The sequence below is a fragment of the Microcebus murinus genome, chromosome 6, assembly GCF_040939455.1.
Source record: "Microcebus murinus isolate Inina chromosome 6, M.murinus_Inina_mat1.0, whole genome shotgun sequence".
NCBI lineage: Eukaryota > Metazoa > Chordata > Mammalia > Primates > Cheirogaleidae > Microcebus > Microcebus murinus.
The window spans coordinates 100,900,499-100,926,687 of record NC_134109.1 but is presented as its reverse complement, the minus strand read 5'-3'; the positions used below and the strand labels follow the sequence as shown (position 1 = coordinate 100,926,687).

General features: G+C 40.2%; 2 protein-coding genes across 3 annotated transcripts in view; both read left to right on the top strand.

Moving 5' to 3' along the window:
* CLPX (caseinolytic mitochondrial matrix peptidase chaperone subunit X) overlaps positions 1-10,477 on the top strand; it is a 41,486-nt gene extending 31,009 nt beyond the window's left edge. For both annotated transcript variants that reach the window (XM_076004483.1, XM_076004482.1), the window contains 4 exons: positions 4,017-4,316; positions 5,952-6,044; positions 7,261-7,367; positions 8,724-10,477. In XM_076004483.1, the coding sequence (XP_075860598.1) occupies positions 4,017-4,316; positions 5,952-6,044; positions 7,261-7,367; positions 8,724-8,814 (591 nt within the window). In that variant the 3' untranslated portion in view covers positions 8,815-10,477. The remainder of the gene's footprint in view (positions 1-4,016; positions 4,317-5,951; positions 6,045-7,260; positions 7,368-8,723) is intronic.
* Positions 10,478-13,011: 2,534 nt separating this feature from the next.
* PDCD7 (programmed cell death 7) lies at positions 13,012-24,741 on the top strand. The gene is made up of 5 exons (XM_012758745.3): positions 13,012-13,927; positions 16,040-16,178; positions 21,289-21,525; positions 21,783-21,870; positions 23,539-24,741. Exons 1-5 carry the CDS (start codon positions 13,067-13,069, stop codon positions 23,660-23,662), a joined length of 1,449 nt encoding a protein of 482 aa, XP_012614199.1. The 5' UTR covers positions 13,012-13,066; the 3' UTR covers positions 23,663-24,741.
* The last annotated feature ends 1,448 nt before the right edge of the window (positions 24,742-26,189 follow it).

Below are 26,189 nucleotides of genomic sequence, written 5' to 3'. Positions count from 1 at the left end.
GCAACAGAGTGATGAGACTGTGTCTCAAAAAAATTTTTTTTTCAGAGAAATAAATTAGAAGATTTCTAAATATTATCTATAAGATAGGCATTTTAAAGTTTAAATGATGAGTTCAATTTAATATTTTATCTAAGGATTCTTTTATTTTTTGAGTTAGATGCTATATCTATAAAGTTTCTATTCCATTCCTCCTGACCAATTTACTGGTGCCCAATAAGCAGCTTATCTCCGTTGCCCCAGTTTATATAGGGTCTTAGATCACTGCCAACACTCACAAATGGAGGGAAGCATTTTGGGATTTAGAGGGAAGGGTTGTGATCCTGCCTAGTTTTATATATGTTTGAAGTATTATAGTTTTATATATGTTTGAAGTTATATATATATATACCAAAATATACATATATAAAGACTTGTGTCTTCAAATCTTGAAGGTACTTGCCCCATACCTATTTGTTGACTGATTACAATAAAATGTAATGTCAACATAGTGGTAAGAAGCTCAGAAAACACCCATATTTTCCATGTTTTTGTGTTTTTTACATAATAGCCACAAATGTTCACTTTTATATTATATAATATTCTACCTAAATGAGTATGTCATAAATCAGCTGTTTGCTACATTGCTTGCTATAAGTCTTCTTAGCCTTGAATGTACTAGTTTAAGTAGTAGTTCAGTAGTAGTAAAAAAAATAATAATAATACTGCTAATGGTTGCTCATATAGTTCCTTTGCCTAGCGTAGATAAGAAATACAAATACTAACTGAGCCATATAATGTTGTTATTCCTCAGTACCAGGCCTTACTCAGCATGGATAAGGTTAGATTTTTATTTTTCTGCAAATTTATTAGAATTTCAATAGCAGGAAAAACATAAATTAACTAAGTATGAAAATTTGTTTTTCTTTTTCTTTTTTTTTTTTTTTGAGACAGAGTCTCACTTTGTTGCCCAGGCTAGAGTGAGTGCCGTGATGTCAGCCTAGCTCACAGCAACCTCACACTCCTGGGCTCAAGCAATCCTCCTGCCTTAGCCTCCCAAGTAGCTGGGACTACAGGCATGCGCCACCATGCCTGGCTAATTTTTTTCTATATATATTAGTTGGCCAATTAATTTTTTTCTATTTATAGTTCAGACGGGATCTCGCTCTTGCTCAGGCTGGTTTCAAACTCCTGACCTTGAGCGATCCTCCACGCCCGGCCTGTTTCTCTTGCTATTGAAATTCTACATTAATTTACCCTAGCAAATTAGAAGAAATTATCTTTTTGTGTATGTGTTGAGAAACAGATAACCTTATTCTGAAGTTCTGTAACCAAAGCAGAGACCATGTTCTGATATTGATTTGTAATGAATAATTCTTAATACTTCCAAAAAGGATTTGAAATTAGAAAACATGTAGAACAGAACAGTTAAAGTGAATGTCAGAAAAAGAATCAGAAACATGTACAAGAAAGGTTTAACTCATAGTTTTGATTTATTGGGAATTAAGTCACACCATTTAGCTGTGAACCTAATGAAAATTAGAAGGAAATCATAGGCCCTAGTTCTTACTATTTGAAAGAGGAAGTATATGAGGTCTTCAGGAGATGCAAAGTTGATAAAAAATTTGTCATGTAGATCTTTATGAAAAAGAGAGAGAGATGTGAGACTGTTCGAGAATGATTTTATAGAGGATTAAAAATATCCATGTGGGCCGGGAGCAGTGGCTCACGCCTGTAATCTTAGCACTCTGGGAGGCCCAGGTGGGCAGATTGCTCGAGGTCAGGAGTTTGAAACCAGCCTGAGCAAGAGTGAGACCCCATCCCTACTATAAATAAAAAGAAATTAATTGGCCAACTAATATATATAGAAAAAATTAGCCAGGCATGGTGGCACATGCCTGTAGTCCCAGCTGTTTGGGAGGCTGAGGCAGAAGGATTGTTTGAGCCCAGGAATTTGAGGTTGCTGTGAGCTAGGCTGACGCCATGGCACTCACTGTAGCCTGGGCAACAAAGTGAGACTCTATCTCAAAAAAAAAAAAAAAAAATCCATGTGGCTATTGTTTTTATCAACCCTCGTTGAAAGTAAAAGGTATAATATTAAGTAATATAAAATAATATACCTAAATTTTAGCCTTATAAAACTGCTTACAGTCCTAAACATATTCTTCTTGCCTTTGCTAATGCTCTCCTCTATCTCAATCCAGTAGGCAAAATACCGGTTCATCTTTTAAAACTCAGACTATTAAGTGAATAATGTTCCTCTATAAAGGCTTTCTTGGTTGCTTCTCTCCCCAATACATGAAATTTTTTCCTTTCCAATGCCACAGTGCCCCGTTCAGTCATCTGTTATTGTACCCATGATATTTTAATGCCCTCATGTGTTCTCCCTCTAAATAAGCCCCTTTGGCATAAGGGCTGTCTTCAGGCTTGTTTCCCCAGCATTTTATAATAATGCTTAATAAATGTTTATTTATATATAAATACATATTTATATCAAGTAAGCATGTTATGTATATTATATACGCTCAGATATAATGTTTAAATTATTGAATGAAGGATATTTTGCTTTCTGATGCATTCTCTACATGGCTAGAAGAATAGTATCTTCAGGCTGTGGTAACAAAATACCATAGACTGGGTACCTCACAAACAACAGAAATTTATTTCTCATAGTACTGGGGACTAGGAAGTCCAATATCAGGGTACCAGCAGATTCTCTATCTGATGAGGACCTGCTTCTTCATAGAAAGCCATTTTCTCACTGTAACCTCATGTGGCAGAACAAGAAGGGATTTTTCTGGGGTCTCTTTATAAGGGTATTAATCCCATTTATGAGGACTCTACTTTTATGACCTAATGACTGCCCAAAGGCCCCACCTCCTAATACCATCACCTTGGGGGTTAGGACATATGAATTTTGGGGGACATAAATATTTAGTCCATTGCAAACAGATTTTTAGCTTAGGCTATATTCTCACATATCACTTACTTCTGTTCTTTTGACAAAAGCTGTATGACATATAAAATTAAACTTTCTGACAGTGGCCTGGAGTACAGTTTATGTTGACTGAAGCAAGATCTAAACCTTTATGTCTCCACCCTTGTTCAGAAAAGTTAGTATTTTTGATGTCATCCTTATGTGTTCCTTACAAAATGTAAATTATCTAACTCATAGGCTGATGCATGCAGCGTAAAATCATAATTTTAGTAGAATGTTTAGCATTTATGTAAGACACTTGTGGATAATTTTCTCATAAGGTTGCTTGTTCCATAGGTACTAGTCTAGTTTACAATATTACAAAATTAACTTTGGTTATAAAAAAATTACTATCTCCATTTTTATATTTTTTACACCTTTTAGAAGCCACACTTGTAGAAATTTTATATAAACCCTGCTACCTCATTATTCTGGGGACTTCTTTTATAGTTCTTATCTAATTTTATTAGAATTCATTCATTCATTGTTTTTTGTTTTTTTTTTTTGAGACAGAGTCTCACTTTGTTGCCCAGAGGCTAGAGTGAGTGCCGTGGCGTCAGCCTGACTCACAGCAACCTCAAACTCCTGGGCTCAAGCAATCCTTCTGCCTCAGCCTCCCGAGTAGCTGGGACTGCAGGCATGCGCCACCATGCCCAGCTAATTTTTTCTATATATATTAGTTGGCCAATTAATTTCTTTCTATTTATAGTAGAGACGGGGTCTCGCTCTTGCTCAGGCTGGTTTCAAACTCCTGAGCTCAAACGATCCGCCAGCCTCGGCCTCCAGAATTCATTCTTTTAGGGTTGGTTATTACATAGTTGTTAGGTTCTCAGTTCTGAAGGCTGGCAGACCTGAGTTCAAATTCTGGCTTTGCCACTTTGAACACGAAGACCTTGGTCAAGGTATTTCATGTCTCTAAGCCTGTTTTTTTGCTTTGTAAAATGTGATTGATAATAGAACCTTTATAGAGTTGTGGCAAAGATAATGTGAATTATGCATGTAAAGTACCTGAGGCAATGAAACTTCATTCTACTATTTATAATATGCATCATTTCTTTGGCAGTATCTTGGATTTGGAACACCTTCTAATCTGGGAAAAGGCAGAAGGGCTGCAGCTGCTGCAGACCTTGCTAATCGAAGTGGAGAATCAAATACTCACCAAGACATTGAAGAAAAAGATCGGTTATTACGTCACGTGGAAGCCAGAGATCTCATTGAATTTGGCATGATTCCTGAGTTTGTGGGACGGTTGCCTGTGGTAGTTCCTTTGCATAGCCTAGATGAGAAAACACTTGTACAAATACTGACTGAGCCACGTAATGCTGTTATTCCTCAGTACCAGGCCTTATTTAGCATGGATAAGGTTAGATTTTTATTTTTCATACCTAGTTAATGATGATTTTCTTGCTATTGAAATCCTACATAAATTAGCCTAACAAATTAAAAAGGAATCCTGCTTATGTAGAATACCAGCCTATTCCACACTAAATATGGACCTTGGAATCAAGGAAGGCACATTATGTTACATTAGAATTTAGGATTTGGCTTTATTTCTTTTGCATTAAAGTCATCATTGTAGCATAAAGCCCAAGTATAGAGAAATGATGCCATCACTCTACCCCAGCCCCTTTAAGCCAGACACACAGGATTGTCCTTTCAGCCTCGAAATTCTAAATGCTTTTGTTGTAACATACTATATATACTTTTGTCTAGGTAGTTTTATTAACTCTCATATCTATATCTCTGTAGCCAGACACCTGGAGGTCACTGTAGTCCACACAATCAATCAGATAGCATATGGTTTGGGTTTTATGAACTTAGTGTCTCTAAATATCAGTTTCCTCCTTTCCATTGTCACTGCCACAAGTCAAGCCCCTTTATCATTCTTCACCTTGACCCATGTATTTGCTTCCTAATTGGTCTGCCTATCTCTAGTCTGTGTCTGACCTCCACCACCAAAATATTATCTTCTCTTTACTTCCAGAATGGATCACTTAAAAATTATCGAGCACAGTTCCCAGCAAATAGATATTAAGTTCTCAATAAGTATTTGTTGAACGAATAAACACAAGGCTCATTCTTTTACTCCCCTGCTTAAAATCTTTCAGTGGTCCTTTAGTCTTATTTAGATGATCCTACTTTGGTGCTCCATTAGCACCATGTGCATACACTGGACTATAAATGCTAAGTTTACCAATGTGTCACCACCCAATAGACTGTAAGTTGCTTGAGGGCAAAGGTGTCTAAATTATCATTCAGTCGTGATATGTGAAGATACAGATCCAGTAAATGTTGAAAAAAGTCCATGTTAATCTAGAATACCTCTTCAAGCTTAAGAACAAACTGGTGACTTACAGTACTGATACTGTCATAGGTTAATTGATATAGAAACAAGTGCTTTTTAAAGGTAGAGTTCTAAAACACGATAAGAAATAGTTGCTTCACTTATTTTCTGGAAGTCGAAATTATTAAGCAAAGCTATTTTAATATTTAATACCAAGATCTTACAAAATCTGTTGTTCAAGTATTTTGTGTTTTGTTTTTTTAAAATATCTCAATATTTGAACTCTACTATTAATCTGTGATAATTTAAAGAGACTTGTCTGAAGTTTTACCTTGTATAGGATGAAAGAGTTAGTAACACTCTTTAAAATGTAGTTAGTTATAGGGACCCAATAAAGATTTTCTAGGAGGAAAGGGATAAAGTCTAAGTGATACTTTAGTCTGAAAGGAGATAGGATCAGTCAAGACATAGAGATTCTGACCCTGCTTGTGTTTCTGAATATCATTGAATCAGTTTAATTAATCCTCTGGAACTTATTTGCTTAATTATGATTTCAGGGTACTGGTTTCTTTTAGTTTTAAAATTCTGTGATTCTAAGAAGACCAACAATGGTGATAGGTAGTAATAGTTAATAGATCAAATGCTATATGGTAATATTACAAAAATATTATAAAGGATTATCTAAATTCTAACTTGTTTTTTATGTATTTGTAGTGTGAACTGAATGTTACTGAGGATGCTTTGAAAGCTATAGCCAGATTGGCACTAGAACGAAAAACAGGTGCACGAGGCCTTAGGTCCATAATGGTAAGTTGGCATTATTCTACAAAAACTAGATTATTTGGCTGGGCATGGAGGCTCATGCCTGTAATCCTAGCACTCTGGGAGGCCTAGGTGGGCAGATTGCTCGAGGTCAGGAGTTCAAGGCCAGCCTGAGCAAAAGTGGGATCCCCATCTCTACTAAAAATAGACATTAGCTGGACAACTAAAAATATATAGAAAAAATTAGCTGAACATGGCGGCACATGCCTGTAGTCCCAGCTACTCGGGAGGCGGAGGCAGAAGGATTGCAACCTCCCACTTAATGTTCTCTGCCCCTCTTCAAGACTAGGGAAGAGGAGAGTGGCTGGAACCCAGAAATGCCACTCACCCAAGTTGGCCAGGACTATCTGAAACACAGTATCTGTAAAAGTGCAGAAGTTGGTATTACAGTTTTACCCTTCTCCAGAATGCGTTGCACTTCCTGTTTTAGGCTATCCTTACTTTTCACTGTAGCAAAACAATTCTTATTTTGAGACCACCTTAAGCAGAACCTCTCCTGGTTATAGTTGCTCTCCCTCCCCCCTCTGTTTCCCACTTTTCTCTAATCCAGAATTCTTAATCCAAATAACTGGTTTGACCCTGGCTAAGCCTCTTTTCCCTTCTAGCTGTGTGACCTTGAATGAACCACAACTTTTCTGGGCCTAGTTTCTTTATCTGTGAAACAGGGTCCAAACGTCTGCCGAGCCACAGTCCACCTCGCCACGCCTGTTGTGAGGATCAAGTGAACAAGCTCTTTGTGAGCTGTAAAAAGCAGTAGAAATGTTAGCTATGCTAATTATGGATAGCTAGTCACTTTTCCAGAACCCTTCCCTTTCCTTTGGGACCAGCCTGACACTTCTCCCCACTGTGGTGTCTGTGCGATAGCCATGCCGACTTCTCTCAATTTAGTAGAAGCTGTTTTAATATTAAGAATATGAGCCGGGTGCAGTGGTTTGGGTCTATAGTTCCAACTAGTTGGGAGGCTGAGGCAAGAAGATCACTTGAGCCCAGGAGTTCGATACCTGCCTGGGTGATACAGCAAGACCTCATCTCTTAAAAAAAAAAAAAAAAAAAAAAGCTTTTACATTGCTCTCAGCACTCAGTTCTAGTGTATAATATAGAGAGAAATAATACTTCTTGAGTGAGTGGATTCAATTAGTGATTTATAAAGTTTTGTTTGTCACCTGTTTTCCATGTAAATCATTACTTTTTATCTCTTTAGGAAAAGCTGTTACTAGAACCAATGTTTGAAGTCCCTAATTCTGATATTGTTTGTGTGGAGGTAGACAAAGAAGTAGTAGAAGGAAAAAAGGAACCAGGATATGTTCGGTAAAGTATATTTTCAAGGCAGAACAGATCTAAAATTCAGGATCAACTCCTTTTTGCTGTGGGTTATTGGTCTGTCATTTAAAAATTACATAAAAATTCTTATGTTTGTAAGGGAAGCAATAATCTTAAGTTTTCTGTAGAAAATCTAATTTGAATTTGTAAAATAATACTATTTTTGTGTCTTTTTGAAAATTGATCTTCAAAATCAGCCTCTACTTTTTTCTCCTAAAAAAAAGTATCAAAAGAGACATAAAAGCAATACAAATGAGATTAAAGTGAATTTTTGCTACTAATTCTCTAAAAGTCTAAAAGACTTTGTCTTTCACGAGTCCAAAAAACCCTTTATCATAATTTTTTCTTCCAGAACTATGGTATCAGTTGATAAATTCAACACATCTTTCACTGCTTTATCTATTCCAAGGGTCAGCAAACTTGCTCATAAAGGGCTAGATAAATACATTAGGTCCATAAAGTCTGTATTGCAGATACTCAACACTGCCCTCATGGCACAAAAGCAGCCATAGACAATATGTAAATAAATGAGTATGTTTGTGTTCCAATAAATCTTTATTTACAAAAAGAGGCAATGGACTAGATTTGGCTTGCAGAATCTAGTAGTTTACTAACCCTGATTTATTCAATAAGTATTTATTATACATAGGGCTTAATGTTAATGTTACCTACACACAAGTTAGGTTTCTGTTGAACTCAGTCACAAGGTATATGTTTTATTTTTTTATTTATTTATTTTTAATTAAATTATTTACTATCTTTTTTTCTTTTTTTACTCCTTTCCTAATTGTGATGGTAAATATGTTTTATGTTTGTTTATCTTCAAGATAACTTTGGAGGCAGTTGATTGGTTTTGAACAGCCTCAGTTATTCAGAAAGATGTAATCTTTTATTTCTGTTGTTTAATGACGATGTGTGACTTTAAAAGGAATTGTGATGGTCTAAATCATAATTTTGACTAATTTGAGTCGGATCAGATTCAGTCAGAAGTAGTCAGCTTCTTTACCACATACATATGTTAAATTAAAGTATTTGAGTTGAAATAACAGATTCTACTTTATTTGTTGGAGAAAAGATTTTTTAACCCTTAATAATTGAGGACTTGTCCATTTAATTCAGTAATAAATTTGTTAGGAAAAATGTTGGAAATTTATTTGCAACTCATGGTTGTGTAATCTGTTTCCCATATTTCACCACTATGCAAACAATATTTAAAATGCCCTGAATATTTTCTATTTTTGTGGCTTTATTAGCTAGAGGATTAATTTACAATTCAAAGTCTAGAAATCATGTTGACCTCCAATTTTTATTTAAAAAACAAATAAACATGGCTTTTCATTATAGGGCTCCAACAAAAGAATCCTCCGAAGAGGAATATGACTCGGGTGTCGAAGAAGAAGGATGGCCTCGTCAGGCAGATGCTGCAAACAGCTAAACCGTCAGATTCCTGTCCTGTATATAAAGCTTTTCCTTCTTTTGTTTAGGATCATAACTGTCTCTACAGTCTGATATTAAAGGCATTGGATCTATCTTGGCTATCATACATGGTCAGAGAAGCCTTTAGGATAAGAATCAGATCATGTATATTATTGTAACATCACATTGATTTATACAGAGGACATTATGTGGACTTTAATGATACAATGTTTAGAGATAAATGTACATTATTTTGGTTCCGTTTTTAAAAAATATGCTTTAACAAAATTCTTAGGAATTCTTTTAAGCAATGCAGGTAGTGCAATAACTGTGGATTTTACAATAATGTTACTCTACAAATGGGAAAATAAATTCTTTAAAATTAAATGTTGAGATCCCATTCTTTAGTGTTACCTTTTTCTACTTACATTTGTTTCCTGAAAATACCAGAATGAAAATACCAGAAAATATCAGATGAATTTTATTCATCTGAAAAATTGGACCAGGTAGTTTTCCAATTGTTAAAAATTTCATGAAAAAATACCCTCAAGAACCATATTTTGATGATTTGTTTAGCTGTATTCTTAGTCTTATTTGCTAATGCATGACACTAACTTCCCAATTGGCACTATAAAAAAGGCCATTCTCTTACTGGTTTGTCTGATTTATTTGCCATCTTTGATCATTTTGGTACCATGAGTGAGTAGATGGAATTGAAGTCTGGCTTAAATCTTCAGAAAAAGATTATACATCTAATTCTATAAATAGCATGCAGTATCAGTCATAGCAATAGCTATGTGCCGAACTAAATATCCTGATATTGTTTACTAAAGTACTGAGCTAGTTTTTTTGTTTTTTTATGCCGAACATTTGTCTAATTCTTTGGCTTCATAGAACATTAAAGAAAATCTGTGTTTTGCTATCTGCCAAAGTGAATATGTCACACTAACATATGTTACTAACCTTCATTATATAACAAAACTAAAAAGTAAGAGGGAAATTTGGTACTTGAAAATTGTATCATTTGATTCCATAATCATTAAAATATTTGGGTTTGGGTACCTTTTCAGTTTTTTTCTTTCCTTCTGTAATGGTACAAGTTTCTATATTATTCAATTCATTCTCATTTATAATTGTTACAAATCAGAGGGTTATTTTTGTGTGTTTTGTTTTGTTTATAGAGTTTTCCTTACCTACTTTTGTTTAGGAAAAGAACCTTAAGCTATTAGCAAATTCTAAATCCTGTTGATGAAAAGTTGAGCCTTCTATAATGTAATAAAAGGGATGTAAGATACCTATTTATGGCTGGGGTAGGACCAGAAATGCACTTTGTATTACAGAGTATTTAAGGCTAGTCGCTATAATATGGCACAGAAATAGGTATCCTTCTTAGTCTCCCTAATAATGGTTCTTTCATATTAGAACTGTTCATTATCTTTCTCTTATAGCATCATTTTCCTTTTTGTAGAGTGGAGACCAGAGTAGCTTCTAAACATGTCGAGGGTAATCCTCCAAAAATGGGCTGGGAGACATTTTCGTCAACAACAACTTACATTTGGTTTTGGAAGTTGTTAACAAAGCATAATTGATGTTTTTAAATCAAACACAACTGAGTCTAACTACAATTTGTATCTTGGAACTTATGTTTTGGCATTTGAATAAAACAAAAGGTCTAAATGAAAGCCAACGTGGTGGTGTGTCCATACTGCAACAGTGCAGGAGCACTCTGCATTGACGCCAAGCGCTGCCAAAGCAGTGCCATTTTTAGGCACTGCTGTCATATGAGCTGCTTTATTCTAGGGATTGGTTAATCCGTGGCACTTCATATGCCTCTAATAAATTCTTCTAGTTGTAGAGCCACAAGATTTAATTAAGGTTTTTATTGAAAATCCTTACTTTAGTGTCCCTCACAGAACATGACACTAGGGATACTGGTCAAGATTTTCAAGAAACTACTCTTGGCCAGGCCCAGGGGCTCACACCTGTAATCCTAGCACCCTGGGAGGCCGAGGCGGGAGGATCACTCAAGATCAGGAGTTCAAAACCAGCCTGAGCAAGAGCGAGACCCCATCTCTACTAAAAATAGAAATTAATTGAGCAACTAAAAATATATTTAGAAAAAATTAGGTGGGCATGGTGGTGCATGCCTGTAGTCTCAGCTGCTCGGGAGGCTGAAGCAGGAGAATTGCTTGAACCCAGGAGTTTGACGTTGCTGTGAGCTAGGCTGATGCCACGACACTCTAGCCTGGGCAACAGAGTGAGGTTCTCTCTCAAAAAACAAAGAAAAGAAACTACTCTTGTAGGAGAAATAAACACAAATTTCAGTGCATTTTAATAGTGGAGGTGAGGTACCAAGTGTGGTGGTACAGAAGATGGGTCTATAAGAACATGTAGGAAATGGCAGAAAAGAATAATGAGAATTAAAATCTCAGAGGTATAAAACAACAAATAGGGAGCCTTAGGAGTTGAAAATAGGTAACAACTATGACTTCCCTGCTAATACTCTGAGATGACCATTTAATAATCTGTCTATAAATCTACCCACTTTGTCACGCAACCTTTCTAGTTAAAACTGAAGGATTCCTCTTAACCAAAACTCAATCACTCCACATATGTTCTGGGTCCCATCATCCCCTCTCATTTCTCAAGGCCTTTAATTCTTTTATTGATATCTCCACTACGTTGTCTGTCTCCTTCCTTCTGAATCATTCCCAGCAGCATCTAAACACTGCCTAGTATTTCCTGTCTTATACCAAATCTCCCAAGCTTAGTTACTTATCTTTTCAGCACCGTAAGTTCCATTAGGGTGAAGACCAAGCCTCTCTTAACTCTATTACCAGCACCTACCATAGTGCTTCATATATTTGGTGTTCCATACATTTTTAAACAAATAATAGAATGCCTTCTATGCCACGTTAAATTATAATTTTTTGCAGAAAGTAGTGGGGCATTATTAAAAGGAGTTTAAGCAGGGGAGTTGGCCATGATTAGATGTGCATTTTGGATTGTTGGGAAGGGCAGGCTCTGAGGAAAATGACTGGAAGGAAACATGACTATAGGTCTACTCAACATTATCCAACAAATGCCTATTTCCTATCTCATCAGTTTTCTCTTTTTTCAGATCAGTTCTCATCTGCATACAAACAAAACACAACTTCCTTGAACCCACATCCTTTCCACTGGTTGACCAGCTTGTTCACAGCAAAACTAAAAGTTGGCCTTACAGTTTCTAGTTCCCCTCCAGGCTGTAACTTTTAGATGAGAAGCTGTTGGAAGGTTTTGCACAGAGAAATGACATCTGACTTAAGTTCTTTTTAATTGAGTGGGTCTGTGGAACTGACTTAAGTTTTAAAGGCCACTTCAGTTGCAGGGTGAGAGAACAGACTAGGAGAACAAGGAAAAGAGAATGAATTGGGCTAAGGTGGTAGCAGTGGAAGTGGGAGAAGTGAATGGGTAAGTATTTTCACAAGTCCAAGGAAAAGTGGGATCCTGTGGGATCTTCAATGGGGAAACTCATAAAGATGTTTGTTTGTTTGTTTGAGACAAAGAGTCTCACTCTGTTGGCTGAGCTAGAGTGACGTGGCATCAGCCCAACTCACAGCAACCTCAAACTCCTGGGCTCAAGCAATCCTGCCTCAGCCTCCCTAGTAGCTGGAACTACAGGCATACGCCACCATACCCGGCTAATCTTTTCTATAAATTTTTAGTTGGCCAATTAATTTATTTCTATTTATAGTAGAGACGGGGTCTCGCTCTTGCTCAGGCTGCTTTCGAACTCCTGACCTTGAGCGATCTGCCCGCCTCGGCCTCCTAGAGTGCTAGGATTACAGGCGTGAGCCACCGCGCCCGGTCCCTTTCTTCTATTTAAATCATATTCATCCTTTAGATCTCAGCTGAAGTCTCAAATCTTTTACGACAACCTTCCCCAACCTCTTTGAGTGTATCAAGTATTCACCATTGCACATCCACGTTTGCACAATTACTCGATTAATGTGTTTTCTTTACTAGACAGATAGTTCCACGAGGGGAAAACCTATATCTCTTAGTCTCGCCGTATGCGGGGCGAGTAGCTCCACACTTGGAACGCCGAGTAAAAAACAGGGCTTATAATGAAGGATTGAAGGTTGAACGAACGCCCAGTCGTGCACCGGGCTTTCTGGCGGGGCGTGCGTACTCGCGTCGCGCGTATAATACGTCACTTCCGCCCGGAAGACTCTCCTGAAGAACCACTCAGATTTCTGTCACTTCTCAAGAGCATCTCCGCCGGGAAGATGTCCCTGCCGCCCTTCTTCGCCCCGGGCCGCCCAGGCCCGCCGCCTCCGCAGCCGCCGCCTCCCGCTCCTTTCGGCTGTCCGCCACCGCCTCTTCCCTCCCCGGCTTTCCCGCCGCCTCTGCCCCAGCGGCCCGGCCCTTTTCCGGGGGCCTCCGCCCCCTTCCTCCAGCCTCCGCTGGCTCTGCAGCCCCGGGCCCCCGGGGAAGCTTCTGGCGGCGGTGGCGGGGCCTTTTACCAGGTGCCGCCGCCGCCACTGCCTCCGCCGCAGCCCCAGTGCCGGCCCTTCCCGGGGACCGACGCCGGCGAGCGCCCGCGGCCGCCGCCTCCCGGCCCGGGGCCGCCGTGGAGCCCGCGCTGGCCTGAGGCTCCGCCGCCGCCGCCTGACGTGCTCGGGGACGCGGTCCTCCAGCGCCTGCGCGACCGGCAGTGGCTGGAGGCGGTGTTCGGGACCCCGCGACGGGCCTGCCGGGTGCCGCAGCGCACGCACGCCGGGCCCAGCCTAGGCGAAGTGCGCGCGCGGTTGCGCGGGGTTCTGCGCCTGGTGCGGCGGCTGCGCAGCCTGAGCCAGGCCCTGCGCGAGGCCGAGGCTGACGGGGCCGCCTGGGCCCTGCTACATGCCCAGGTCGCGCCGCTGCGCGCCGAACTGGCCGAGCGGCTGCAGCCGCTGACCCAGGCCGCCTATGTGGGCGAGGCGCGGCGGAGGCTGGAGAGGGTCCGGCGCCGCCGGCTGAGGCTTCGCGAGAGGGCCCGGGAGCGGGAGGCCGAGCGAGAGGAGGAGGCCGCGCGGGCAGCAGAACGCGAGCAGGAGATTGACCGCTGGAGGGTCAAGTGTGTGCAGGAGGTGGAGGAGAAGAAGCGGGTGAGAGCAGCAGGCGCTCATGGGGTTAGGGATGGTGATGGTTGGAACGTGAAGCGGCGTGAGACTTTAAGCTGTCATTTTCCAGGGCTGAGCCTCTATTTCCTTATCGGTAAAATAAAATGATAGATAGTATTTCCATCTCATACCTCTATGTTAATTGCGTGTTGATGATGTATTATACGCAAAACAAAAGCTCCAGGTGTGCTGTAAAGTTCCGTAAACACAAAGTATAGGATTACACGGTGGCATTGCAGGAATGGCAGGTCTCCTCTATCCTGTGCCAACTTCTGTCCACTTACTAACATTCAAGACTGTCTGGGTCCTTGTTTCTTGTACTGCCCTAGGTGATTTTGAGAATACAAAATGTAGAGAGCTTGGGGGCCCTATTTCAAGGAGTAAATACCCTAATTGGCTGATAAGGCAATTTTTTTTTTAAGCGACAGAGTCTCACTTTGCTGCCCCGGCTGGGGTATAGTGGTGCAATCATAGCTGCAGCCTGGAACTCCTGGGTCCAGCAATCCTACCACATCAGCCTCCCGAGTAGCTGGGACTACAGGCACTTGCTACCATGCCCAACTAACTTTTAAATTTTTTGTAGAGATGAAGTCTCCCTATGTTGCCCAGGCTGGTCTCAAACTGCTGGCCTCAAGCCACCCCTCCATCTGCAGAACCTGGGGCTATGAGGTTTAAAACTTGTAAACAGCTGAGTGTGTTTTTGAGCACTACTATGTATAAACTAGGAGCTATGCTAAAGTCCTTATGTATATCAGATCTTGAATCTTTATGACAACAGAGAGAAGTAGGAGGTATTATCCAAATTTTACAGATTAGGACACTGAGGGATAGCGAGATTAACTTGCCAACCATCATACAACCAGTTTGTGGCAGTTTCATTCCATATTTGAGCCCAGTTTGATTCTAAATCCTTTTGATCTCAAGCTCTTATGTAGGGCCAGGATGAAACTGGAAATTGTTTGAATAGTTGTTTAAGGCATTGTTAACTTTGAGTGCCTCTGGGGTTCTCTTACCTCCTCCCTCTACAATCAGCTAATGTCTCCTACTATCTGCCACTGTGAAATAACTTTGCTGTGAAGCATGTCAGTGGCAAGCTTTCTGGTTGCACAGTCAGGAATATCACTACATTAAAGAAGACTGCCTGGAGAGGCAACACTTTAACCTGAAGGAGTTTGGGTCAATTCAGCAGGCATTTAATGAGGGCCCATTTTGTGCCAGGCCTAGTGCTGGATGGTGGAGATAGACATAGTCTTGTTCTTAAGGGGCTTAGAACCCTATGACAGATCATGTCAGTATAGCATCGTGTGTGTTAGGATTTCAACTGTAGGTGCTGTAGGAGCCCAAAGAAGGGATATCTAATCCACTGGGGGAAAGCTTTCTGGATGCTATAATAATATCAGAGCCCGGTGAAGGCAACAGGTGCAGTTCCAGGCAGAGGGAATACTCCAAGCACACAGGGAAAGAGGTTGGTATTGGCTGTAATGTTGGAATTACAGGCACTTATTTGACTGATGGAAGAGAGAATTTTAGACAAGAGGGTCCTCTCTACCACTCATGGTGAGGATATTGCCGATGGAGTCCCATGAGGAGTGGCTTGAGGAACTGAGTTATTGAGTCTACATGTGAACCATCTTGAGACCAGTAGGATAGTGATGTTCAAATGTTTGGAAAGTCATGTGGAAGAGATCCTTGGGACTGTAAAGCAGGAGAGTACAAACTATGCACAGATTGTCACTAAGACTTTTGTAGAGTTCTTGGCCTTTCCAACCCGATTCCTTATCTTCCTTGGGAGTCTGTGTTTTTAACAGAAGAGTCCTAACTTAATAAGGCAAGTGGGACACAGATACTCCCTGGACCACACTTTGAACAAGCAAAAACCAGTGCTCATTTGGAAGCTGCAGAGAGGAGAGGCTCTCCTTAAGATGAGGGGATAATTCCTTGGCTTGAGGGGAGTCATGTAATGCCTAGGAAATTGGGATGTGGATGCAGTAGCATGTCTTGTAACCCTGATCTTTTGAAATCTAACCACCGGGCAGCTGTTCTCTACTGTGAGGTTGTTGTTAATACTGGGTCTTGTGGGGTTTTTTTTTCCTCCAGGAGCAGGAACTCAAAGCTGCTGCTGATGGTGTATTATCTGAAGTGAGGAAAAAACAAGCAGACACCAAAAGAATGGTAGACATTCTTCGGGCTTTGGAGAAGCTAAGGAAACTGAGGAAAGAGGCTGCAGCAAGGAAAGGTAACTGTGTGTTTGCATTTCTTCCCCTTCTTTTTTTTTTTTTTTTTGAGACAGAGTCTCACTTTGTTGCCCAGGCTACAGTGAGTGTCGTGGCATCAGCCTAGCTCACAGCAACCTCAGACTCCTGGGCTCAAGCAATCCTCCTGCCTCAGCCTCCCGAGTAGCTGGGATTACAGGCATGAGCCACATGCCTGGCTAATTTTTTCTATATATATTAGTTGGCTAATTAATTTCTTTCTATTTATAGTAGAGATGGGGTCTCGCTCTTGCTCAGGCTGGTTTCGAACTCCTGACCTCGAGCGATCCACCCGCCGAAGCCTCCCAGAGAGCTAAGATTACAGGCATGAGCCACCGTGCCCGGCCGCCTCAGGAGTTTTGAAGCAGAAAGCCTCAGATGTTTAGTCTTTGGTAACTAAGGTTGGAAAAAGAGGCAGTTGTGGGAACCCACTGCACTACCTTCCCTTTGACTCATCATTCCTCCCTAGGCATTCCTGTTCATGCTTGTCTGATTGTGCTTGCTGTGGTTGGTCAGCTTTGCCCATGTGCCAGGCCAAAAGCTTTCCTACCCTTCCTTGATGCGCCAGAAAGTTTTGAAAACTTGGCCTGCTCCCTCATATACATTTCAAACCTGAATTATTGCAATTTGAAGAGATATGAATAGTTGGACAGAGCAGGGAGTGCCTCACAGACTGTGTAGATGTCCCCAGCTTCCCTGCATGTCACTTCTATACTCAGTAGACTTCACTGGTCTCTTGCCTCTGGAGGAAGCACCAGATACCATAGCCAGGTAGTCCAAATCTCTTCACAAGTTTGTTCCAGCCAAGCTGGTTTTCTAGAAGTTACCCAGTTGTGCTTTCCATTTGGCTGTCTGGACCTTTGCTCTTGTGGGCTCAGTCCCATCTTCGCCATTTTAAGATCTCATTATCCCTCAAAAACAAACACAGTTGCAGTATCCTTCATTTTTCCCTGATCTGAGTTAAGGTGACGTCTTTTCCTTCTCACTTGCATCTGGTTTGGACCACGTGCTGCTGCCTCATGTTGTAGATTATAGGCCCTGGCATCCACCAGAGATATTTGAGAGTACACAAATTAGCAAATGCCACTCTAGCAAATCATTTTCCCTGTCTGGTTTATAATATAAATGAAAATTGTGATTCTTTTAGACCCTTAATAAAGTTTTGCTGGAATGTGACCATTGTGCATTCACCCAGGCTCATTCACTACCTAAGTGATTGGCTTCTGCATGCCAGTCTTCAGAGTGGCTAATACCTGTGATGAAAAGGAGTGAGCAAGATCAATATCTGGCAGTGGGTGGCTATGGTGAGAGGTATTATGTGTCTTAGGGTTGTGGGGAAAACTTGAGCGTGTTCAAATGCCAAGGGAAGGAACAAGTAGAAGGGGAAGGGTCAGAAGCAGAAGGGATAGTTGATGGCTCAAGGTCCCGCCCAAGGTTGGAGATTCAGATCCCCGGTGGAGGGATTGAGGTGGAGAAGGACCCATCCTCCACAGGCATGAAAATGAAGGAGGCAAGGATGGGTAGTGATGCAGGTGAGTGCAGTCGGGGGCAGAAGGTTGAGGGATTTTCTGCCTGCTGCTCTGTTTTCTCTGGAAAACAAGTTAGATGGTTTGCTGAGAGTTAGGAGAGAAGTAGGGCTTAAGGAGAGCAGTGAAGGTTTGAAATAACTGCTGTGAAGAATGGATGAGAGCCATCCTGAAAACCATGGAAGATGGTTGCAGGGAGGTGCCGTAGGGCTAGCTGACACCTTATATTGGCACCAGGCCACACAATCAAATGCATTCTTCCGGGGGCACCCTGCTGCTGGGGGGTGAGTACAGAACATAATGCTATCGGGATTTTGATTTATGGGATGACCACAAGTTTTGGTAAGAAGGCGTGGAAGAAGGATAAAATTGATATAGCAGGTCTGGAAATTTTGGTGAAGCTAACAAACAGGTCTCTGGGGAGAAGGAACTATTGATAAAAGTACTGGAGGGGAGGCCAGGCGTGGTGGCTCACGCCTGTAATCCTAGCACTCTGGGAGGCCAAGGCAGGCGGATCGCTCAAGGTCCAGAGTTCAAAACCAGCCTGAGCAAGACCCCGTCTCTACTAAAAATAGAAAGAAATTAATTGGCTAACTAAAAAATATATATAGGAAAAAATTAACCGGGCATGGTGGTGCATGCCTGTAGTCCCAGCTACTTGGGAGGCTGAGGCAGGAGGATCACTTGAGTCCAGGAGTTTGAGGTTGCTGTGAACTAGGTTCACGCCACGGCACTCTAGTCCAGGCAACAGAGCAAGACTCTGTCAAAAAAAATGTACTGAAGGGGAGAAAGTTGTAGTCAGAGAAGAGAATAATTGAGTTTAAGACTTTATAGAGGTGGAAAGTTTTTTCTGAACGTGCCGAGGTCTGAAGACTGGATGAGGCCTCAAGGTATGTGTGGCTGAAGGGGAAAAGAGGCGAAGGCATTAGTGTGTAGGAGCTGCAGGACTAAAGGAATGAATGATATTCATGAAGGGAACCTAGATGGTACCAGTATGTGGGGTCAAGAGGAAGACTGGACAAGGAGTGCCATTTCCAAGGGAGTGTGCGAAGTTGACCAGGGAGTGATCAATGAGGGGTTGAGAGAGAGATGGGTGGGTGGCCCAGCAGCCTGAAATGGGAGCAAGCCACATCTCCTCATAGGGTCTGCAGGCACTCAAGGGCTGATGGAGTGTCTGTGTATTTTTGCTGTACCAGCAGTTTTTAGTAGTTACAACAGAGACTGAATGGCTTACAAAGCCTAAAATATTTATTATCTGTAAAGGTAAAGAAAGGAAACAAAACCATGAATTTATTACAAAGCAACAGTGGTGGCTTACATTTGTCAGCGTATAAAAATTTTGTATACTTGGAAAATATTAGCCTGACTACTTAGTAGAAGATGAATTTGAGTTGTATAGTTTCCATAGTTGAGAATGAGTGACTGGAAACCTGTTCAAGCAAAGCAGTTATGAGACAATGATCTAGAAAAATATTAGCATTGAAGGTGAAGATAGGAGAGTTCCACAACCACTTATCTGTAGTGGATGGAGAAAAGAATCCTACCTCCAAATTAAAACTTCACAAGTGATAGAACTACTAAACTTGAGGAACCATTATTTTATACAATTTTCAGCCAAAATTGAAAGTTGAGTGCTCAGAGCTGGCAATATTATGCTTCACAGGTGGCAGCATAAATTGTTAAAACCCCGTTGAAAATCATTTATTCATCGAAGAAATATTAATTATCTTCTCTGTCAAGTGTTAGGTAACTGTGTAAATGTATAGCTCTTTTAGGAGGCAGTTTAGTGCCACTTTTTGATGGTCTTTAAAGTTTCCATGAACATTTTCACTCTTGAGAATTTTTCTTATTGAAATAATCCATAGGAAGGAAAAAAATAACATGCTCAAGAGTATTCATTGTAGCATTATATAATAATGGGACACTTGGAATAACAAGTGTCCAGCAGTAGATACTTAAAGCTTGTTAAGTATATTATGATACATTGATTTGATGAAATAGTTATAAAGACAGGAAAGGAATACAGAATCAATGTGGGGATGTGGAAATTACATACATATTATGGTGAACTGTATGAAGTTGCTAATATGGATAAGAAGAGAACATGGGAAAATAATTTTTTTTTTTTTTTTTGGTGAAGACGGGGTATCACTCCTGCTCAGGCTGGACTTGAGCTCCTGAGCTCACATAATCTTCCTGCCTCGGGCTTCCAGAGTGCTAGGATTATAGGTGTGAGCCACTGTGCCCAGCCAAAAATGGTTGATTATGGTAGCGGGATTAGCATTTTTCTTTTTCCTTGTATCTGGTATTGTTAAAGTGCTTGGGTAATAAATACATTTTCCTTTAAAATCTTCAAGGACTCAGCATTTTGGGAGGCCGAGGTGAGAGGATTCCTTGAGGCCAGGAGTTCCTGACCAGCCTGATCTCATCTCTAAAAAAAAAAAAAATGTAAAAAGTAGCCGGGCATGGCAGTACAAGCCTGTAGTCCCAACTGCTAGGGATCACTTGGACCCAGGAGTTCGAGACTGCACTGAGCTATGACTGGGCCACTGCACTCCAGCCTGAGAGACAAGAGTGAGACCCCATCTCTAAATAAAGAAATCAGTCAACCTCCAAGGACTAACAGGATAGATCACACTCACAATCCTCTGCATTGAATCACCCAGCAGCTTCGGCAGCTTTTATATTGCAGAGCCATTATGGTAGTGAGTGCACAACTGTAATCCACTCAAGTATTCATTAAATTTAGATTTTTTTCCCCTATGAAACTATATGAAAAATTTCACACAAAAGTAGAACACCTACTTAACCCAAGTGATGTAACCAGGAAAAAAAAAAATAAAGAAGAAAAGATTAAAAATAAGTTAAAAAAAAAAAGTAGAACACCTAAGTACCCACAATCAACTATGATGCCATTATCACACCAAAAAAAAAAGCAGTCATTCTTTGATATCATCTAATAAGCAGTCTATAATCAAATTTTCCAGTTGTAGCTTTAGCCATGTTGGCAGCTGACCTCACCTACTCAGGGTGACAACAGTCTCGGTTTTCCTGGGACTGGGAGGTTTCCTGGGACATGGGGCTTTCAGTGCTAAAAGTAGGCAAATTAAAACAGTTTAGTTTGCCCTGCTGTCAGCAACAGACTGTAAGGCCATTGTGATTATGCGTATCTTCTTCTTCACCATCCAAGCGTGGCTTCTCAAAATTCAGACTCAGAGGGAGAATTGTTTATTAGTTAGGTCTGGGAGTTTATAATTAGGGAATTTCCCAAACAATGAAGTTAAGACAAGTTCCTCTCTTTACAGAGTTCACTGTCCCAAGTGGAGAATCAATCTGTAAGAAAGAAACAAAGCCAAAAGTTAAGTGGTGTGATCCAGAGGCAGCACTTAGAGGCAGGTAGGGTCAGTAATTGGAAATTCAAAAGAATCAAATTGAGCCTTAAAGATGGGGTAGATTCCAAATTCTAGGCAAATTTATAGCATGGGTAGGACTTTGAGTCTGCTCATTAGAACATGGATTTGAGGATAACAAGTTGTATCTAAAATGCCATTTGGCTCTTTTTATGCAGGGGTCTGTCCTCCAGCCTCCGCAGATGAGACTTTTGAGCATCATCTTCAGCGCCTGAGAAAACTCATTAAAAAACGTTCTGAACTGTATGAAGCTGAAGAGAGAGCCCTTAGGGTTATGTTGGAAGGAGAACAAGAGGAAGAGAGGAAAAGAGAATTAGAAAAGAAACAGAGAAAAGAAAAAGAGAAATTTTTGCTTCAGAAACGTGAAATTGAGTCCAAGTTATTTGGGGATCCAGGTAAGTCTCTCTGTAACCAGTGGAAAAAAGGAAAATACTAGATTGACAGTGGTTATTATGGGTGATCTCAACTTAAGCTAAGAGGTGGTAGGCAAAAAATGACACCTTCAGATTTGAAACTCTAAACGTGGAACCCGTGGCTACAGACGAAAAGCATTTGATCACATTGTCATAATCATAGGCTCAATCCCCTTGCCTTGAGAAATCTACTCTAGTATCAAGTAGGATGATGTGGTACTGTGCCTTTTCTCTTTCAGACGAGTTCCCACTTGCTCACCTCTTGCAGCCTTTCCGACAGTATTACCTCCAAGCCGAGCACTCCCTGCCAGCACTCATCCAGATCAGGTCAGAGGGGCTGGCTGTCGGTGTTGCCTTTCCCTTAGGTAGCAAGAAGTGCTTGATGAAGTGCTTGTATTGTTGAGGTCTAAAGTTCTTTATGAGTTTATAATATTTCCAAGTTTCAAGAATGCTACCTACATCTTGTTTGGTCCTCATTAATCCTTGAGAAATAGATGTCCCTATATTAACAGGTGAAGAAACTGAAACTCAGGCTGTGACTTGCCCTTTTGTATTATCTCATGTTATAGCTGTTAACATTGATTTAAAACATTGGCTTCCTTTTCCTAATTCTCTAATGGTGCTAAACAGGCCCAGGAAAAGAAACCCTCCCCTACGTACTTGCCTATGGAAACTGCTTATGACCCATACTGACTTCTGAGCTATTATAGGTCAAAGCCCAGTAACCTGGGAACAGGAGCCTCATCTGAATCTGCAGTTACTAATGAGCTGGGTAGTTTTCAATTCTCTGGGTCTCACTTTCCTCACCTGTAAAGTAAAGATGGTGGACTACAATGTGGCCTTCAAACATTAGCAGCAGGACTCTTCCTGAATGCTATCTTTTGAGAAATCAAAATGTATAACAAATTGAATGAATGGGTTCCCCAGGCAGTTCAAATCTGCTGTTTCCTGTAAGCACTTCGTTGTTTCTTGACTCCCCCAAACATCCACTTGGGGCCTAGGGGTCTTTAAAGTATGGTTTGTAAATCACCAAACTAAGTGATCTATGAGGTCCCTTCCAAACCCAGCAATTTGTGATTCTCATGCAAGAATGCTGTTTAGCATACCAAGTTAATGTTCTGGGAAAAGCTTATTTTGGGCTAATATATAAGTTTTAGCTTTAAACATAAGTACAGTCGATTCTCATTCATGGCAGCTGTGTTCTATAATGTCCCGGAAAACACTGTATTGCAGAATACTGAACCACCACTCCTAAAGAAAATATAGGCTTAAGTAGATTCCTGTGAGCCCCTGGTCACAATGTTTTTATCAACTGATCAAGGTGTGTTTCTGTTTAAAGACACCTTATTTAATATATGTTGTTGATTCATTAACATTGAACTCAACTCATAGTTACGGCATGCCTGTATGAAGCTTGTCCGACATATTTTCTACACAAGGCACATCACAGCCTTCTTGCACTTAGGAACACTACACTTGGGGCTATTTTAAACAGTGAAATCATCTGAAAATCACAGAAATGTGAAAAACGTGGCATTAAATAGACTGAGAAAAGGGCACTAGTTTACAGTATGAACTGAAAACGAGAAGGCAGAGTGAGTGTTGTCTTCCTCAGCTGGGAAGGTGCATTTTGATGACTCACATTTTTCACCACTTTGCACATTTGCAAGTGACTGTGAAAGCACCACAAGTGATGACTTGGGGGTTACAAATAAGTTTTAGTGAGTAGGTAAATTTGCAAATACAGTGTCTGCAAATAATGAGGGTCGACTGTATAATTATTTAGTTATCCGTAAGTTATCAGTTCTTCAGAGTTTTTCCCTTTGTGCATAAAAGAAATATAACTTTTGCATAATTTCTAGTAATCAGGTTCTATAACAAATTAGTACATCAGTCGTTTGAAAACTAAATACTAGAAATAGAATACTTAGTTGCTAAACATCTTGCTTGAAATAAAACAGAAATAAACAGTTGTTCTACAATGTTCTTATTAAGGCATGATTGGGATCAGTACCTGGTGCCATCTGATCATCCCAAAGGCAACTTCGTTCCCCAAGGATGGGTGCTTCCCCCGCTCCCCAGCAACGACATCTGGGCAACTGCTATTAAGCTCCATTAGTAAAGATGCTCCAGGAGTGTGGTCCAGCCAACGTTCTTTCCAGCTCTAAATATTAGCGATGCTGCTATCTTGTGCTGTACTCTAAACCACAACTTCTAAGCTCCATGTGGCATTGCCCTGTCCTGAAGTTATGCTTTCTTTCTGTGCTCTGTGCTAGCCAGAGGTGCCTCTTGAATCAGGAGATTAATATATTTCTTCAGGAAAGGACTTAGGTGAACTGAGGTTATAACCACCAGAAGTGACCTTGGTTCACCAAATTTGCCTCTGTTTTAAGGGGCTTGGTCCAGAATGATTTGTTAATTTACTCTAACTTCTTTGTGTGGTGATGGGTAAGTACACGCAATTCACTCAGATACTCAATACAGATGTGCACTGATTTGATTTAGCAGCCCTTCTATCAGTAGGGAGTAAGTGAAATAGTGAAAGCAAGCTGCATGCAAAACCTCCTTACCATTCCTACCCAAAGAGCCCTCTAACTTCCAGGAGGAAAGCTCAAAAATGCTTTATCTTCAATTTTGTTAATCTCAGTTTTGGTGCAGCTTGGAAGGTTGCTAGTTAGGAAGATGGCAGTGACTGCAGGCTGGGTTCCCAGAACAGATGGTGGCCTAGTCTTAGTATTCATGTGAACTCAGAAAATCTAAAGAGTACCTGTACCTAAATTGGATTGTGTTTTAATGGACAAAGGCTGTATTTTCGCCATGTTAGAAGGATCCTAATGGAAGCCCCTGTTTTTTAAGTTCCTAGGGATCTAGTTGTTCAGAATCCCCAAGGATGGAAATTTATTTCCATATGGGAGTGGGACCTTAACATCACTCAGTCACATTGTAGGAGCCAGTATAGCTGTGGAATTTTCTTAGGAACTCAAGTTTCGAAAAGTATCCATGTAATCAAAGCTGGGAAAGAAGCAAATAAAAGTAATAACATTTATTTTTTATATTCATTAATAAATGCTGTTGTGCTTGGAGGTGATCAATCATATAACATGTCATTTTTTTGTTTTCTGCTTGGTTTGGTTTTTGCCAATTATTTTGCTATTTATATTTCTGAAAAATTAAATAAAAATCATTTTTATTTTTTAGTTTGAGCCTTTGCCCCCAATTTGTTGCCTTCCAAATCCCTTAACACACTTTCACATTGAAACACATTTTCGCTCCAAAATTCAAATTTATTTAACAGGCATTTGCTACAGGAAGGTGAATCTCAAACACCAAACTTTGTCTGCAAAATCCAGTTCTGGTAAGCAGGAAAGGAAACATCAACTTTGGAAACGATACATCAACTTTGGAAACGATATTGTGTACTGTAGTTTGAAGCTCTTGGGGCAAGATGCTAATATCTTTGTCCCTTTTCTGTTAATTTGCATTGTTTAATTTATATATTATACTTTGTAGAGTTTACAAGGAATGAGGGCCACATGTCTCCAGCCTGTATATCTGAGTTTATAAATCTTAGAATCTGATATGATTAGCCTTACATAACCACACAGCCCTGTGTGCCTTTTGTTAGGAATCTCTACTATTTGCTCTCTGATGAAATGCAGGAAGAGGAAAAATAAAAAGATGAATTGTATGATGTATGTTTGGTGTCCTGGTATCTGGACAGCCTTGCTACTGAGACATCTTCATTGATGGGAACAGGGAGTGTGAGGGAGGGACTGAGGAAAACTGCAGCAGAGCCCAAGGAGAGGGTAGCATTTAACCACTGGTGGAGAAAAAACCTTTCCCTCTTTCCTCTCATTAGGCCTCTGCAAGGTTTTAATAAAATAAGTATTATTTTTATTGTTTGGTTGGTTTTTATTTTGTAATTTTTTCCTGGTTTATTGCCTGTGTATAGTGGTAGTGGCACTACACTGGTTCTTTACAGGGTTAGAAAGACAGACTCAATAGTGCCTTTAATGAATTGAACTTTCAAGAATATGAGCAATGTCATTATAATCTTACCCCAGTCTTTTTTTTTTTCAAACTTAAACTATGGAAAATTTCAAATGTTTGAATTTCAGTTATGTTTGAATATTCAAACATAAAGAGAATAGTATAATTTTTTTCCATATACTCATCATCCAGCTTCAAATCATTATCAACTCATGGCCAATCTTGTTTCATCTGTACATCCACCACTCACCCTGGATTCTTTTGAAACAAATCCCAGACATCAAATTACTTCATAAATATTTCAGTATGTAGCTTTAAACAGGTTTTAAAATTTTTAACCACTTAGTGTCACTAAAGTTGGTATTCAACCCCCCACTGCTAAATTTGACTGGCTTAAAAAAAAAATTTAACCATAGGAACATTATCACATTTAAAGAAATGAATAACTCCTTAATATCATAAATACCCAGTCATTGTTCAAATTTCCCTATCTCGGAAATGTTCTACACTTTGTTCAAGTCAGAATCTAAATACAGTCAATATGTTGTTGGTTGATGTGTGTTAAATTTCTGGTAATCTCCAGGTCTCCTTCCTGCTCCCTATTATGTACTTTTATACTCTGTCACTCTTTCTCTTTTTCCCTTGCAATTTATTTC

Coding starts and splice junctions, on each gene's coding strand:
- PDCD7 (XM_012758745.3), top strand. CDS start 13,067: ATGTCCCTGCCGCCCTTCTTCGCCCCGGGCCGCCCAGGCCCGCCGCCT. Junction 13,928..16,039: donor AGGTGGAGGAGAAGAAGCGG/GTGAGAGCAGCA, acceptor TTTTTCCTCCAG/GAGCAGGAACTCAAAGCTGC. Junction 21,871..23,538: donor CCAGCACTCATCCAGATCAG/GTCAGAGGGGCT, acceptor GTTCTTATTAAG/GCATGATTGGGATCAGTACC.